At 41.3% G+C, this 17,835-nt stretch overlaps 1 protein-coding gene across 1 annotated transcript; it reads right to left on the bottom strand.

Moving 5' to 3' along the window:
• Positions 1 to 3,431: 3,431 nt before the first annotated feature.
• LOC148025438 (urease accessory protein G-like) lies at positions 3,432 to 16,005 on the bottom strand. The gene is made up of 7 exons (XM_087692563.1): positions 15,695 to 16,005; positions 15,421 to 15,609; positions 15,276 to 15,336; positions 14,546 to 14,747; positions 4,268 to 4,389; positions 4,063 to 4,167; positions 3,432 to 3,875 (listed from the first exon to the last, which is right to left on the bottom strand). Exons 1-7 carry the CDS (start codon positions 15,844 to 15,846, stop codon positions 3,792 to 3,794), a joined length of 915 nt encoding a protein of 304 aa, XP_087548689.1. The 5' UTR covers positions 15,847 to 16,005; the 3' UTR covers positions 3,432 to 3,791.
• Positions 16,006 to 17,835: the final 1,830 nt, after the last annotated feature.

The raw sequence follows: 17,835 nt of genomic DNA, 5'->3' as shown, positions 1-17,835 counted from the left end.
TAAAGTGGACAAAACCCTATGCCATTAATGTAAAGGGAACCATGATTACAATTACACAATTTAAGCAATAGATATTCAACATAAATGATCATGATATTATAAATATTTATATCTTTTTAGAAAAAAAATTGGCCTCAAAACCATCACTCAAGGTGATGTCAAGATATAGCAGAGGTGATCTCTAAAGGCCCAGAGTTATTGCTCAAACAAATCAAGCAATGCTTCCAATGGATATGTTGTGTGTAGTTCTTATTTCGTAGACGCTGTGCCATGTAATGTGTATTACCTACAAAAGTGTAACATTTTGAGAACTATGGATTCAAAACTACTATGTGATGTAATGTTAGGGTCCAATCGAGGTGATCAAGAAGACACTCAATTTAAGGACCACAATGTTTGAAAACATTAATAGCTATGTTGTAATTAGGCATTGTTCCCTAAATCCCTTGCATGGTGTTTCCAACTTCAAAAGCATATAGTAATGAGTTTTATGGCTAAAACATTAGTGGTTGAGGTGATTAGAAGGCACTCCTACTTGTGGGCATAAACAAGCATCAATGCGCTCTAATAATATTAGGCAAGCAAGATGTTCCACAAACCTATTACATGTACAATTATTTAAAGCCATAATGAAAGATTCATAAATATGAAAAGTCTATGAAATCCAATTTCTTATGCTTCCACTTATGCTCTACACGAAATCAAGTTCCACAATGCATGTAAGCAAGCAAGGATAATGGATGTATTTTGCACACTTAGCTTAACATAAGATTGTAGATTAGTCTTTTAAATATTTGCACGTGTTCAGTTTCATCTTAATTGTTGTGCGCTCAGCCTAACAATTTGGTTTTGTTGCCAAGATAAGGGCTCAATTCTTTTGGAAAATCTCAACCTCCTATTCCAAAATAATGGGTGATCTCTAAACTAGCCATCCTTGTTTTGGATATGCAATGTTTTCTCTAACAAAGATTCAATACTTTGGAAAGAACACTAATGGCCTCCTATTCCTACACATGGTGAAAGTAAGAGCAACCACAAAGAGAGGATTCCGCCTTGGTCCTTGCAACAAAATCAAAAAATGTTGGACTTTCATGCAACAAATGGGATGCTAATGGACTCTTATTCTTTCAAGAGTTTCCTTACTCCTTGCTAGTTTTACATTATCTCTCACATAATCGACTCATACTTTCACTCCAAACCAATCATGCCTCTCCACTCAATCCCAAGACTCACCAATTTTATATTTCTCATTGTAGTCTACATGCGAAAAGAAAGGTCGATGGTCTCGCATTCCAACTCTCAAGTCATCGATCCACATTCAAAATTTGCCTCTAATGTTGCTAAGTGTAGAAAAGCTCTATGTGGTACGATAGAAGAAAAAGAAGAAGAAGAAAAGAGCAATAAGTAGAGGCCTCTCTCTCTCTCTCTCTCTCTCTCTCTCTCTCTCTCTTATGGGGACTACTTTAGAAGGAAAAGAGGGAGAACAATGATGTTGGTGAGTGAGAAGCACAAATTAGAAGGGCTATGGAAGAGAGAAGGTGAAAGTGGATTCACAAGCAAGATTAAATGGGAGAGAAAAGCTCCATGGTTATCTCAATCTACAATTCAAATGTTTTTGTTGATAGAGCCCACCTTTGGAAAGAGATAAGGGACTTACTAGGAAACAACAATACTATGCTATTAGGGGATTAGAACATGACCCCTCATGAAGGAGACTGATCTCATTTCATACAAAAATAATGTTGCAAGATAGGGAAGCATGGGAAAACCTAGAGATGGCACATGAATCACAAGATTTGACATTGGTCTTCAATTTAGTAAGAAGCCCCCCTTCACTTGGCACAATAAACATGCAAGGGAGACATGGAAGGCAATAGGATCGATGTATATACCTCAAATCATTGAGGGTGGTGGATGCCCTAGGATTGCAAGATATTGATGTTAAATGTGGTCTCTTTGGATCATACCTCCTAGAGTGTAGTTTCAAGATTATCTCAAGTGGCAATTCCATGAGTGGCTTACTATCATTCTATTTCAATACCTCTTTTTTAAAAGAGAAAGCCCTTCTACAAAGAGATGACTTTGAGTCTCAATAGGAGAACACAACTCAATGATGGATGTTAGGATGAGTTGTATGAAAGGGATTGCATATCTTACCAAGAAACATGGTAAGATGTCAAGAAACTTTGTTAGTGTGTCTAGGGAAGGATACCAATGATCAGATTCTTGGATAACTCTTCAAAGAATTCGAAGATTACATTAGAGATAAGGAACTAGGTAAAGTTGAGGCTACTAAAAACTAGATGATGGAAATTTGGAAAATCCTAGGTGATGCTCCTACAAGTTGCTTCTCCAACTTACAACTTACTTGATGGTGTCAAGTTGGATTGGGGAGTTCTAAAGGAATCGACAAGGGCCTAATCAAGCTGATTCAAAGGTCTTTGGATGGTGAGAAGATGTCTTAATGGAGACCCCAAGGTAAATGTGGTTTCCAAAGTTATAGCTAATAAAATGGCTTTTAAGTTCTTATGGAGTGGTACATGCAACACACTTTTATGAACGGAAAGATTGAGGGCCTTCTCAATAGCCACAATTTTATAGGTAATTATTTGCAAATGATAATTCAAATGTAGTGGCAATGGAGCAACAATCAATGCCGGCCCTATTAGAAGTGTGTAAACAATTTTCAACCTGGCCATACCTTCAAGTATTTGGATGTCCTTATGGCAAGGTAATCACAATGAAACAAAAGGTAGAATGGCCATCAGCAAGAACATTCAACACAATGAAGAAGTGGTGCAATATCCCCTTGAGGTCTGCTGGTAAATTATTCATATTGAAACAATTTTGGCAACTATGATTGTATGCATGGCTTTAGTGTTTAGCTTTAGCAGCACAACCTAGAAGGAGATTCAGAGGACCTTTGGCTCCTTTCTATAGGGATAAGCAAGGAAAAAAGGATCGTGCCTGATTGCATGAGTTGTCGTAAATGCTCAAAAAAGCAAAGGCAGGTTGGGCATTCATATGTTTTGCTGAAATCTCATAAAATAGGGTCCATTCAAACCTCATCATTTCTCAAGTTGCCAAGTCAATTCTTTGGACCATTCAAAGTGATAGAGAAAATAAAGAACATTATTTACAAGATATAGCCTCAACTTATGGAGAAGTCCACAATGCCTTGCATGTAAGCTTCGTAAAGCCTTACTCTCTGTGATGGAAACAATTTATGTCGCCTTTTGGATATGACAAGCCTTACAATAGCCATGAGTTGATTGAAATATAAATTGCATTTATGTCTAGATCTTTAAAGCTTGGGATGATTGACCAAACAAAAATGGTTCACTAATGCTCCCACATTTTGTATATGGCCTCTCATCATTATTGTTTTGTGGTTCCACTTCTTTTAGATGCAGATGAAAGGGTCTCACATCTAGAGTGTCCTTTCTATAATTTCTAGAAAGCAGAATTACTTCAAAGATCTGGAGTTACAGAAATGTTTGCACACACAGATTTTTAATTTGTAGCCCAATAGCTGCACAACAAAGACAACCCAATCCTTGTAGAAGACAAGCATTAGACAGCACCTCCTCATTTTAGTCCAAAAACTAAAAATGGGAAAGTTTAGGAGAGCATGCCTAGGATTGATATACAAAGCCAGAAGAGTACACCATGAATTTTTATTTCCTTTCCTGAGTAAAATTCTCACCAGTCAAGCATTCTGACTTTACGACATAGGGTGTCAAAGTTATAATCAGATGGCCACAAGCATCATGCGGTAATCTTCAAGAGCATCAAGTTTGTTTCTCTCCTGTTGCTTCTTTCCATGCTTCTAGAACATGGCCTACGATCTCATCCAATCCAACACCATGCTTAACCTGTTTCCCATGTCCATTAATATCCAAATGTAAAGAGACTCACTAGGTAAAAGTTGACACAAACATCTTGAAGTACTGTATTATGCATGTACACACACATCTTGTACAATGATGCAAAGTAAAGGAAGATAAGCAATGCCAGATGAATTTGATATCCCACAGCATTGTAAGCATGTCAGCAACAAACCTGGGCAAATACAAAAGGGCCATCATCTCGCATTTTGAGAGCATCCCGTTCCATCACTTCCAAATTAGCACCCACAGCATCTGCTAGATCAGTCTTATTGATCACCTGCAATAATGAAACCACATCACATTCCAAGAATCAACATGATGAGTGCTCAATGATGCAATACAGATAATCATGGCAGTTTGAAAGACCAAAATGTCACCAGAAGATCAGCCTGTGTAATTCCTGGTCCTCCTTTGCGAGGAATCTTATCACCTCCGGCAACATCTATGATATATATGATATAGTCTGCAAGCTCTCTGCTGAAATTGGCAGCCAGATTGTCTGCATAAAAAGCTTTTAAATATGAGCAGAACAGGAACACATGCATTGCATGTGTGCATATGTGAGACAGTGAAAGAAAGAGAGAGAGGAGTTACTCAAACATGTATGACCAAGTTGCTAAGAGAAAACAACTCCTAGAGACAGACATAATTGGCTCAATAAACATTCCACACAATAAAACAAGCACTTGAAACTTGAGAACCCTCTATGAGTTGAATCTCTTGCTCCTACAATGACAGCTACTTTGTCATCCCGCCTGCTGAGTATCCATTGCTCCTGAAAATTTGGTTCAAACTACTACGTTGGCCGAAGACCTGAAACCAGAACTGAAGGAACCAGCCAGTCAGAAACTGGCAACTTCAATATGATCTTTATGCCCGTATGGGCAGAATCTAGATGGATGAGAAGGCAAACTAGAAACTGGTGTCTAGGAGTTTTTGATGATATGTATATGACAGGTGACTGAACTAATCATGGCTGCTGCAAAAATGTCTAATACATGAGCAAATGGTGTCTAGGAGTTTTGATGGTATGTATATAGCAGGTGACTGAACTAATCATGGCTGCTGCGAAAATGTCTAATACATAAGCATCAAATGGCTCAGTAGTATAAAGTATTGCAAAAAACTCATGATGCGGACAACCAGGGCTTATAGTGCATGTCACCATAATACCATTAACATATCAGTGCAAATTAAAGAATTGTAGGGAGCCAAAGGCAAATACCAATATTGAGGTGCAGGTCATTGTCAAGGAGCTAGCCTTCTAAGCCTGGTCAAGTATTTACAGCCTTTATTCAGGTGCTTCAATCAATGTGCAGTACTTACCAGCATAAGAGCTATACAAAGGAAGTGAAGCTTAGTACAGCCAAACCACAGCTGTTAGAGGTCTTCTCCATATCAGTATGCAGTCTGCAATGACCATACAGACAAATAGTGCATGTAATGCACATTTTAGGGCATGTAATGTATGCTATAGGCATGTAGAGGAGCAAGCTTTTTCTATGCCTATGTAGTGACTGGGAGCGTGAGGATTGAGACAGTCAGTGGCTTAGTAGCAGAGAGAGACCGAGAGTGAGTGAGCATGATTCTTGGGTACAATGACGAGTGTACCACTTCAGGTTTTTTAGATAGATATATATATATATATATATATATATATGAAAGTACAAGTGCTAAGGGTGTGTTCACACCCGAGCACATTTAAAAGGCACGAGGGCCTTTATTCCCAACAGCCTCCCACCTAAAGGCAATGTGCCTTAAGAGGGTAAAAGAATCAACTAAGTCTAGGTATGTACAAAGCTGAAATACATATATCTATCCAACTCCCATCATCTGTCGGCAATGAGCAAACCGCTCTACTAGAAGACCCTTCGTGAGGTCTGTAGGATTATCATCTGTATGCACTTTGACAAGCTCAATGCTCTTGCTGTCAAGTACATCTCTAATGAAGTGATACTTCACCTGTATGTGCTTCGTCTTTGCATGAAAGATGGGATTCCGTACTAGCATGATAGCACTCTGACTATCACAATGGAGAACATGTAACTCTTGTAATGCCAAGCTCTCCCACCAGACATGAAAGCCATAAAGCCTCCTTGCATGCCTCAATGGCAGCCACAAACTCTGCCTCTACACACTTTTGTAGCGTGGAGATCCAGAAGACTGCTCCTCCTGTGAAGGTAAACACATACCCAAAAGTGGACTTTCTGTAATCCGCATGACTAGCGTAGTCTGCATCCGTAAAGCCAATGACACATGCCTTCTACTTTCCAAAGCAGATGCACAACTCCTTTGTGCCTTTGAGGTATCTCATAATACCTTTCACTGCTTCCCAATGCTTTTCACCAAGGTTTGTCATGTATCTACTAACCACTCCCACTGCAAAGGCAATGTCAGGACGTGTAGCAACCATATCATACATCAACCTGCCAATAGCTGAAGCGTATGGTATCTTGGCCATTTCAATAGTCTCATCATCAAATGTAGAGCTGTCCTTTGCACTGAGTTTTACATATGGAGGCAATGGAACCCCAATTGTTTTCCCCCCCTCCATATTGAAACGCTGCAAAACCTTGGAGATATACTCTGCTGAGATAGATAAGAGTAATCCTTTTGACCTATCTCTGATTATTCACATGCCAAGAATGTGATTTGCATCACCAAGATCCTTCATGTCAAAGCTGCCATGAAGACTTTACTTTAGTGAGTCCAAGGCATGAGTATCCCTATCAGCAATCAGCATGTCATCAACATACAGAACCAAGATAATCAAGCTGCGATTTGCTGCCTTCTTGGTGTACATGTAGTGATCCATTTGACTTCTATGGAAATCTTGAGACTGCATAAATGTATCAAACTTATGAAACCATTCTCTTGGTGCTTGTTTCAGTCTATACAAACTCCTTTTGAGTTTACATACCATCTTCTCTTTCCCTTTTTCAACAAACCCTTCACGCTGCTGCATATATATGTCTTCATGCAGATCACCATGTAAGAATACAATCTTTACATCCATCTGTGTGAGCTCCATATCTTCAGCTGCAACCAAGCCCAAAATGGTTCTCAATGTAGTCATCTTGACTACACGAGAGAAGATCTCATCAAAGTCAATTCCGTGTTCCTGCTTGTACTCCTTCGCAACCAATCTTGCTTTTACTTTGGTGAGGAACCAGAAGTGACCTTCATCTTGTAAACCCATTTACCTCGGGTAGTATATTCTCTATATAACGTGCGTTCATGGCCTATTTATAAATATCCTAATCTGTAAATTTTTCTTGAATAAAACACAACCCTTTTCTATTCAATCTGTAAGTAGCCCCTTTATATGACACCCTTCTGTAGGTAAAAAATGTATAAAAATGGTGTTTTAAAAACCCATTATTTTGAACTCACGTTATATATACATATATTCATGAGTGACCCCCCTAAGCCATTTACATGGAAGTGTTTTCTGCACTTTAGGCAACTGCACCAAGTCCCAAGTGCCATTTTTCTCAAGAGATTCCATTTCTGACAACATGGCTTTACACCATTTCTTGATGTCATGTCTGTCCATTGCTTCCTTGAAGCAAGACAATTCACCGTAGTCTGTCAACATAATAAAGTCAGCCACATTGTTTGCACCAAGAATGAATCTATTAGGTTGTCTAGCAGCCCTAAATGATCTCCTAACCCAATGATCATTGTTTACTGGCTGTTAAGCATTTTCAGCTTGCTGTCCTGGCATTTCAGCCTGCAAATCAACATTAATAGCTTATTGTCATGGCTGTTCCTGCACATGTAGTGACTCATTATCATGGGCAATAGCTGGCTGATCATTTCCAGCATTATTTTCTGCATTTACAGGTTTATTTACAACACGTATTTGCTGTTGTACAATGGCCACACTTTGCTGTCCAAAAGGTATTTCTTCTCGAAATACAACCCTACGGACCTCCTTAGTCTTTTCAGGTTGTTTATACATGCGATCTTCCTGGAATATAACATCATTGCTGCATACTACTTTCCTTTTCTCGGGATCCCATAATCTATACCCCATTTTACCCTCGTCGCCATATCCTAGGAAAATGCATTTACAGGACTTTGGCTCAAGTTTGCTACATTTTTCTTTACGAATGTGCACAAAAGCCTCACAACCAAACACTTTCAGGTGAGCATATGAAGGTGGCTTGCCCGACCATGCTTCTTGGGAAACTCCCCCCCCCCCCCCCAACGACCTGTTTGGTGACCGATTAATCAAGTGTACGGCTGTCATAACAGCCTCTGCCCAAAAACCATGGAGTAATGCAACATGAAACAGCATCGTATGGACCTTATCCTGTATGGTTCGATTCATACACTTTGCAAATTCATTTTGGATTGGATTATGAAGGGCAATGAGCTCCCTCTTTATCTCTTTGCTGTCACAAAATGCCTGAAAGGCCTTGGACACATATTCCCCACCATTGTCAGAGCAAAGACACTTAAGTATCTTATCAGTCTGATTTTCAACCAATACCAAGAATTTTTTAAATTTTTCAAGCACTTCATCCTTGCTACGAATAGGGTAAACCCATACCTTTCATGTAGCATTATCAACAAAGGTAACAAAATATTTCTTTCCCCCTAAAGATAATTCTAGTATCTGACATACATCGGAATGTACTAACTTTAGAGGAGAAGATTTCAGCGAAAGAGACTTTTTATGAGACGTCTGTGTAGGTTTACCATAAACACAATGCTCAAAATCAACATAACGAAGACAAGGAAAGTAACCCAAATGAGAAAGCATTTCATTCCAGTTTGACTCATGTGTCCCAACCGGCCATGCCACAAAGAAACACTTGGCTGCTCAGTCACGGCAACAACATGATCACTCACACTAGATACATGGAGAGGATACAATGTATCACTTTTACAACCTCTAGCAATCACTCTAGATCCCTTAAAGATCTTCAATTTCCCATCACCAAAGGTGGTATGAAATCCATCATTATCTAGCTACCCAGTGCTAATCAAGCTCTTCTTGAGCTAAGGTACATGCCATACATGTTGAAGTGTGAAGACAGAACCATGCTGAAACTGCAACTGCACACTGCCAATACTTGCAATGTCACATGCGTAGTTGTCCCCAAGATGGGCAACACCATGTCGACCCCTTGTATAGGCAGAGAACCACTCACGATGAGGGGTGACATGAAAGGAAGCACCCGAATCGAGAATCCAAGTATGCATGTCATCATCTGTATCTGCAAGTAAAGCATGTGCACCAAAGTGTGAAGAGACAAAGAGTACGTCATTCTCACTATCACTGTCATGAGTGACTACATTAACCTCTTCAATTTTGACCCTGCTCTTCTTAGGTTGACCCTCTTTCTTCTCTTCCTTGCTATCATTTGTCTTCTTGCTCTTTCCTTTCTCTTTTTTCCATTTGTAGCAGTCACGTTTAAAGTGACCCCTCTTGCCACAATGATGGCATTCAACATCTTTGCCACGTGATTTAGTGTATCCCTTGCCATCAGATTTGCCTTTCTGCTGTGATCTGCCCCTAGTATACAAAGCACTAGAAGACTTACTGGATGCATTGTTCTACCGATTCATTTCTTCCATGAGTAGAGTACTCTCTACATCAGTATACAAAAGAATCACATTAGAATTTCTCATAGCTCTGGAAGAGTGCAAAGCAAGAACATAGCCTTACATTCTTCATCAATCAAGAACTTCAAGGCAACCAGCTAACTGAAAATGGAGTTAAACTCACTCAAGTGATTAGACATTGCTATACCCTCTTTCGTACGCAAATCCATAAGCTTTTTCAGCCTACACTTTGCTTGCGGCACTCTTCTATGTATACAGTTCTTCCAATCGAGTCCAAGTAGCATATGCAAAATCCAAACCTTCAATGTTAAATGGCAAGGTATCAAAAATCGATAGCTTGATGGTTGAGAGTGCAAGCTCATTTAACTCATCCCAATCGTCCTATTCCATATCTGCGGGTTTTTCCCCTTTAGTATTAATCGGCTTTGCCTGCTTCTTTTGCAATAGGATATTGTAGCACTCGTTTTGCCAAACTGCAAAGTTATGTGCTTCTTCAAGCTTCTTTATGTCCATTACTGCTGTCAGTGCTGCCAGCCATGATTTTCAGCCCAAATGTGACCAAAAAATTCAGCAAATGCAGGCCTAAACTGTCACACAAGTGACCAAGGTACAAACAAGTGCCAACCAGCAATAAATGACCATGTAGAAGCAGAAATTTCAGATCTGTAAGTAAATTTTCAGAAGCACCAAACCATGTGCTACAACATTCCACAACTAACTACAGCTGTTCCAAGGGCAAATGCATCACATTACATGAGAAGTCCCAAATGTTAGCTGCAATTTCTGTTGTACATGTACCCACAGGCATAAAACTTGACACGCACGGTAAAAAGCCCCAAAATGTTTATGCTCAAAGCATCAACCATATATCAGCATTGTCTCTAACATGCATAGAATAGGCCAATTTTGCCAAAATAGAGCAATTTCAGCAAAACCCCCAAATTTCACTGACCAATCTATCCCAATTGGATTAATACATATTCTCGAAAGCATAAAACGGGTAAAATTAGCAAAATTTCACAAAATTTTGAAAAAGCCCCAAATTTATCGAGTCGAGATGTGCACCAATGTCATCCAATTTGACTTAGCTAAACAGAATTTCACCAATACAGTAAAAGCTCCAAATTTTATGGGTCCAATGTTGAGAAATTTCACTCAAATGAGAAAAATTTCAATAGTTTTGGCGAAATCCCCAATTGAAATGCACACAATGTCTGCAATTTCTGACACAGATGCCTCAATTTTGCATGAACATTACTTAGTCTGGAGAAGCCCCAAATTTCTCGGCTTAGATTGCACGAAAATTGGAAGTTGTGCCTCTATGCATGAACCTTCAGTAGGGGAAGAGGAATTTCAAAAAAGTTTTAAAGGAAAAAAAAAATGGATGATGAGTGACAAGCCGTTGACTCGTCACTTGGACCCGTGAGCCCCGCTCGTCCCGCTTGCGCCTGGCTGAAGTCGCCCACTGGTCGTTGTCTGACACCTGGCTCCCGTCTCCCATCCGTAGTGTCCTTCGTGCAGCCCCATCACGCAGGTCATTTCTGTCACGCAACACCCTTCTGCTTCACGCCTGCTGTCGCCTGCCTGCTAGGTCAACACCTGCTATCACCTGGTTAAGAAACAACCTGTCAGGGTTTCTGGATTGTCGACTGACAACGCAACACACACACGCGCCCGAGATGAGTAACAGCCTGATGATTTCGAGCAAGCGAAATACTAGAGATGTCTCGCACGGACTCTGAGGAGCACAAACGCCTTAGCCAAAGCTCTGATACCAATTTGTAGTGACTGGGAGCACCAAGATCGAGATAGTCAGACGTTGTTAGCAACAGAGAGAGATTGAGAGCGAGAGTGAGCATGATTCTTGGGTACGATGACGAGTGTACCATTTTAGGTTTTTTAGATATATATATATATATATATATATATATATATGTGTGTGTGTGTGTGTGTGTGTGTGTGTGTGTGTGTGTGTGTGTGAAAGTACAAGTGCTAAGGGTGTGTTCACACCCAAGCACATTTAAAAGGCACGAGGGCCTTTATTCCCAACAGCCTAGTCAAATATCTACAGCCGCCCCAAGCAAGGGATGATATACCACCATAGGCACGAGTTACCAACAATAAACAGAAAGTGAAGCCTTAGTACAGCCAGATCATATCATAAGTCAAGTTGATAAGCATACATCTCTAAGGAACATGTGAAACAAGTAGGTCTTTAATTGAATCATAATAAGGAAACTGAACAACAAATGCTGTAGCTGTAAACTGGAGTGGGCACACCATCCTTCACATGAATTTCGATTGTCACTCACATCAAATATTTTGTCAGAATTCTAATGCAAAAAAGAAAAAAGGAAACAAGTTTTACACAAGCTTTCTCAACAATAGCTTCTCCGACAGCTTTGTCAACAGTACAAGCTTGCATTTTTTTTTTCTCTACAAGCCTTATCACCATTAGCTTTGTGCAAACATCTTTACAACAAGATGTGATTGACATTTACAGTTTCATGTGCTGTTCAAGTCATAATACAACATGAGAGAACGCTTTGATAAAGATGATTGTGGATTGAAGATGGGAAACCCACACACAAATAAATTTATATCTACAGCCCAAGTCCTTTGGGGCAAAGCTTAGTCAAGGCCTTCAATCTATTCCTTGCATGACAAATTCTACCCCAAACTTAATGTTGGCTAGCTAGCCTTATGAGATTCTCTGAAATCCCCAAATTTCAGCTGTTGAATTTCAAGTACTAGGCCCTAAATTCTGAGTGCTCTTCCCAAGGTGGTTGGTGAACCTTAATTGTTGTTGTTACTTAGGGTTTGGCAATGAAAATTCTTCAATTGCACCCTCTTGGGACCGAATTTGGTTAGGATCTCTTGAGGGAAGCTATGAATTGGCTGAGAGAATAGAGAGGAAGCTCGAGAGAGAGAAATTTCAGAGTTTCATTGCCAAAATTGGCTGAAATTTAATGCTGCCCTGTTGTGAATGGCTAATTGACTACAGCCCACTATCAACAAGAGCCCCACATGCAGTCACCTCCCCTTGTGGGCCCCAAATTTGCTGTCACATGCCTATAGACAGCCTATAGGGACTGTCACCTGCCTCAAATGGCCTCCTGATCAGCTGGGAAGCTCTTTAAAAGGCACCTACCCTTGTGGGCCCTAAATTTGCTGTCACCTGCCTGTAGACAGCCTATAGGGACTGTCACCTGCCTTGAATGGCCACTTGATCAGCTGGGGGCAGCTCTTTCACTGGCAAATCATCAATGGCTGGAAACTTGTAGCAACAGCTGTCTTCCCTCCTCTCCTAACCTCCACAATGGTGAAATGAGACTCAACCAGCGTCATGCAACCTTTCCCTCACTTGCATGAGAAGGTTTTGCGAAGTCACAACCTTCTAATTGCATTTTTTAGCAAGTTTAGCCCAATTAGATAAACTTTCAGAATTAAAATTCTGAAAAATTATTTGATTATTAATTCTTGCTTAGAAAAATAATTTCACCAACCAACAATTAAATAGGCTAGGCCAATTTGTCATCCAAATATTCCTCCACATTTATTAGCCCCTAAACTAGTATTAATTAATTAATTCATGCCTATAACAAAGTTATGGCCAAAACAAGTTGCGGCCAGGCTTAGGGCCTACACAAAAACAAATGCATGAAGAGATACCTGTTGCTTAGGTATTAAACTAGAAGAGTTTTACTAATGAAATAGAGTCTAGATTATGGGCTGCATAGTGTGGTCAAGCTATTGTCTTGACAAAGTTTTGTTTGAGCCATCACCTTGGATGCAGAGTTTGTAACCTGTATGTGCTACTACAATGTATAGAGTTTTCTTCAAAAGTGTATTCAATGTCTTTTTATTTTATCTTGATTCTTCCACCTCTCCTGTCTTGTCTCTTGAACCCCAGCGGTAAGTAGCTTAACACATATATAGCCTCCCCCCGCCCCCCCCCCGAGAGAGGCTTCACTCTTTAAAGAAAGGGAGAGGGTTGGGGGAAACTTGAAAGAGGAAGAGTGAGAGAGAGGGGGTGAGAGAAGCCTTCATAGATTAATGCTTGAAAAGAGAGGGGGTGGAGCGAAGAGGAGAGAGTTAGAGCTTCACCACCAAGAATCAAGATCCAAGTGATGCTTAGGAGAGGGAGATGAGGATGGCAAATGGTTGCTGATTTGGTATGGAAGCATGGAGGAGAGTAGCACCTTTTGCAAATGAGAGAGGAGTGTGGGAGAAGAGAGGGATCCAAGAAGAGTCAAACAATCAACAAGGGCTCTGGCTAGAATCCAAGGGGGCCTGGGAGAGTACATAGCTAGAAAAGGGGGTGGGCTATAGTATCCAAGGCTTTGCCACTCCCTAAAGTGCCACGCACGAGATGACAGTTGCATAATCCCGCTATCAAAATGTGTTTTCGTCATGTGTAATGATGGGAGTGGCTTCTAGGTGCATTGTGCACCTACTAGTCCAGCGTAAAAAGACAATATAGAATCTTCATGGAAGTTGAGGTTGTTTTGTCGGATGCAAGAAAGCTAAGGAAAGACCATGAATAGCAGGAACAGCCCTCCCAACAACAACAAAAACAATGAAGGGGCTGAGTGTTCATCCTGTCTGGCTAAGAATGAAAGAAAACACAGCCCAACATAGATAATAGCAAACCATAAGCACAAGAAAGATCATAAAAGAAGAAAAATATTCTGGTGTCCTACTGAAGAACAACCCTCCAACACACCCTTTTAAACAGTGACTCTTGCAGTCTTTGCCTAGGCATCTCAATTTCCACTCCTGCCCCCCTTAAGGCCAATCCTATACTATGTCCCAAACTTGTAGAAGCTAAATTAAAAAAATAACAGATTTTACCTCCATGTTCTCATGCACCTAACACACCATTTAAAGCCCATATTCCCATGCATGTATACACCAAGACCAAGACAACCCCCAGAGACCTTTTCACTTTATCAGAAGAAGAAGTCGAGCAATTCAGAGTAGACATTTGATCATCGTTAAGAAATAGGGGAATCTGCAGCAATTAGCCTGTCTCTGCTCCGCAAGGGTAGGGTGGGGAGAATGAAAAAGGCCCTTACCTCCTCCTGATTCGCAAAGCAAAATATCTGCTGAAAAGGTCCTGGATAGATCCTCCAATGGGCCAAGGTTTATACTTATATCTTCTCGAACAGCTGCATGAGGACAGCCACCAGTTTCTATAGCTCTTATCCTCTCAGGAGCAAGGGCGCCATGCTTCACTAGGAATTCTCCATCTTCCCTCGTAAAAATATCATTTGTTACCTGCAAAAAATTAATCATAAGCAGGCGTAGATAGGAATGGTGCTAGTACTTCTACACCCCTCTTTACCCTGTTCTTTTAATACGGTCAAGGTAAATTGTTTCTAAGAGTAGATAAACATGATCGTATATAAAGATAGCAAAGGCCGGAGACCCTCAGAGATCAAGTGACGCCCAGCACATCTAGCATACAATAGCATGCCTGTGCAACAATCCTTTGAGCTTCACCGCAGCTGATATATCTGATAACTAAAATCTTGTGCTGCAATTCGTCCAAAATACAACCTTTTTCACATCTCAGAGAAAAGGACCATGGATCTCAATCTCCACAGGTGTCGCTCTAAGACCGTTTGAGCCGAATATTTCCTTAAGCCAATTAATGAATGTTTTTGCCGGGTGTTTTTTGTTTTTTGTAGGGGGGTTTGGGGGCGGTGGTGGGTGGTTTTGAAGATATTTGGACTCCAATTATTGCTTTGTGCGCATTCTTGAACACAGGGCACAGTCATAAACACGCAGATCGGCATCACTCACTGCTGCAATACTGTACTTGTCTCGCAACGCGATACACAAGGCAAGCATGAGTGCAGTTTTCCTGCAAGAAAACAGCAGAAGGCCATAAATAACCCGTTGTTCAAAGTACTCAGAAAAGGACCACACAAACGGCTGTCGAGCTGACCCGCTTCCAACCGGGCCCCCGATGCCAACGGTAAAAGCTCGCTCTCTAAAGTCACGATTGAGACGCTGGGCTCTCCTTGAGAAGAATCCAGGTGACTCCAGAGGTTCGTGAGTGTGCGGAGCCAATCCATCATGAGAATGATACAATTTGCCATCCTGGCCCCTCCAATACCCCTCTGCATCCATATCTCTGTAAAGCAAGCAGCCTTTATGCTTCAATCTTGCAATCCAGGAAAAAAGACGCATTCAGTTAATCAGAAGGACGCAGACAGTACTCATGATGGTGGTGATGATCATCGTGCTCATGCCCGTCATGGTGGCTATGTAGGTGATCGTGACTGTGCGCATGGTCGTCGCCCTGGTCATGGTGATGATGGTGGTCTCCGTGGCCGTGGCCATGGGGATGTGTTGGGCTCATGTTCTCCATTGCCTGATTCAAACACAGCGTCTACAATCTGCTGAAGCGCCTAAACACCACGGCGCACACGGAGCCAGAAATCTACTTTCCTCTTGTCACGACCCCTCAACCCGCAGATTCCCTCATATCGTACGCACTTGGAATCTAGGGACCTGTTCCCACTAGGCCCTCGTTCCCAACCAGGGTCGCAACTCCCTCCCTACCGAATCTTCTGTTTCTCATGCCTTGGGAGCTGTTCTCGACACTTATGGACCTTCACAGGACTTTAAGTCATAACATGCCATGAAGCACAAAAAGGCACAACAAAATGGTACACAAAATATATCAATAAAGAATCTTTGTATTCATGATATCGAAAGATACAACATTGAGGTACATCTCAAGACTACACCCTCATGACGCCACACATGTGAGGGTTCACCACTAAGTATAGGGAATCACACGTAGAGTGGAAACCAAGCAGAGCTCAGAGTCACTACTACTCCCTATATAGGTGTTTCTAACTCCAACGCCATGATATAGCTACAAGCCCATACCCTTACAGGTTCCAAGCCAAGACCTTCTCCCAACTTGGCATTGATCCGCATAGCTCCTCATATGCATGGCATTTTGGGGCTATCTCAACGATGCACGTAACGATGCTACAACTGCCTCCCTGCCTTCTCCTAGCTTTAAAAGCTAAGGAATGGGACCTCACTGCCTTCTCCTGGCTTTAAAAGCCAAGGACTGGGACCTCGCTGCCTCCTCCTCCTTCATTTAGCGATGTCTCCCAATTATTGTCGCCCCCTCCATTTAGCGATGTCTCTCCCAATTGTTGCCTCCTCCTCCTCCTCTGTTTTGCATTGTCGTGTGCATCCTCCTCCTCCTAGCAAGGCTCACGTTTCCATCTTTGTCCTCTAATTTGGCTCCTCATACACGCATGGCATTTTGGGCCTATCTTAGGGGTGCATGGTGCTGCAGCTACCTCCCTGCCTTCTCCTGGCTTTCAAAGCCAAGGACTACGACCTCGCTGCCTCCTCCTCCTCCATTTAGTGATGTTTCTCACTTGTCGCCTCCTCCTCCTTTGTTTGCATTGTGGTGTGCATCCTCCTCCTCCTATCAAGGCTCACATCTCCATCTTTGTCCTCCAATTTGGCTTGCACCTTTGTATCTAGTTTTGGTGAACAAGCCTTCAAATAGACTCCTCCATTGCCATAGTGAGCATTGCCCAAGATAGAATTGAACTCACTATAGCCTATGCATTTTTCCCTAGTAAGCATCATCACTCCATTTGGGTGCAAATCGTAATTCTATTTTCATCCTTGTTCATTTGAGATGTCGAACAACAGTGCTCCTTTGCATTCTCCTTCTCCCTTTCACCCATCTTTTGATAGTCATATGTAGTGAAACCCCTACCTGCACCTACCACAGCTTCAATGCAACCTCTCGAATCATTGATCACAATCCACTCCGACTCCTTTGGTAACCTTTGCAGATAAAATGGAATGCTTGTAATGCTATTTGCTCACGGTTCCTAATTGTCAGTAGTTATTGGCATGCCTCTTTTTTACCTTATCAAACCATCAATATCTGAGGTATAGCGCTTTGTGTACCACTGTGTGCATTTCACATCTTCAAATGTCTTCTTTTCCACATGCTTCTCCATGTCTCACCAATTTTATGCTTTCTACATGTAGTGAACGGACTACCTGCACTACTCGTAGCTACTAGCCAAATGCAACACAACACTAGCAACCATCTTTTCTACAGAGACAAGCCTCCCACAAATACCTCTCAGTTGCTAGTAGGGAATCTCTCTTGCTTAAGCTCATCGTGCATTAATTGAGCTAGATGCATGAATAATGATATTGGGAAGTGGAATACCTCTATAAAACATGCATTGTCCCCTCTCACAACATGAACATGAAAATTTCACTAATCGAGTGACTATGGCTTCACATTAAAAATTAGATAGGGGAAATGTTGCATGTCTTTCCATGATCACACCTTGCATTGCCC

This window comes from Lygodium microphyllum, chromosome 14 (assembly GCF_053477565.2).
Source record: "Lygodium microphyllum isolate KBCC chromosome 14, Lygodium_microphyllum_v1.1.10, whole genome shotgun sequence".
Taxonomy (NCBI): domain Eukaryota; kingdom Viridiplantae; phylum Streptophyta; class Polypodiopsida; order Schizaeales; family Lygodiaceae; genus Lygodium; species Lygodium microphyllum.
Note: the sequence above shows the minus strand (reverse complement) of the source record. Positions and strands in the feature narration are given on the sequence as shown.

Excerpts from the sequence above, each read along its gene's own strand:
- LOC148025438 (XM_087692563.1), bottom strand. The coding sequence starts at position 15,846 with ATGGAGAACATGAGCCCAACACATCCCCATGGCCACGGCCACGGAGAC. Across the intron at positions 14,748-15,275 it reads ACAAGTACAGTATTGCAGCA|GTAACAAATGATATTTTTAC; the intron begins GTGAGTGATGCC and ends AATTTTTTGCAG. Across the intron at positions 4,168-4,267 it reads TTACACAGGCTGATCTTCTG|GTGATCAATAAGACTGATCT; the intron begins GTGACATTTTGG and ends TCATTATTGCAG.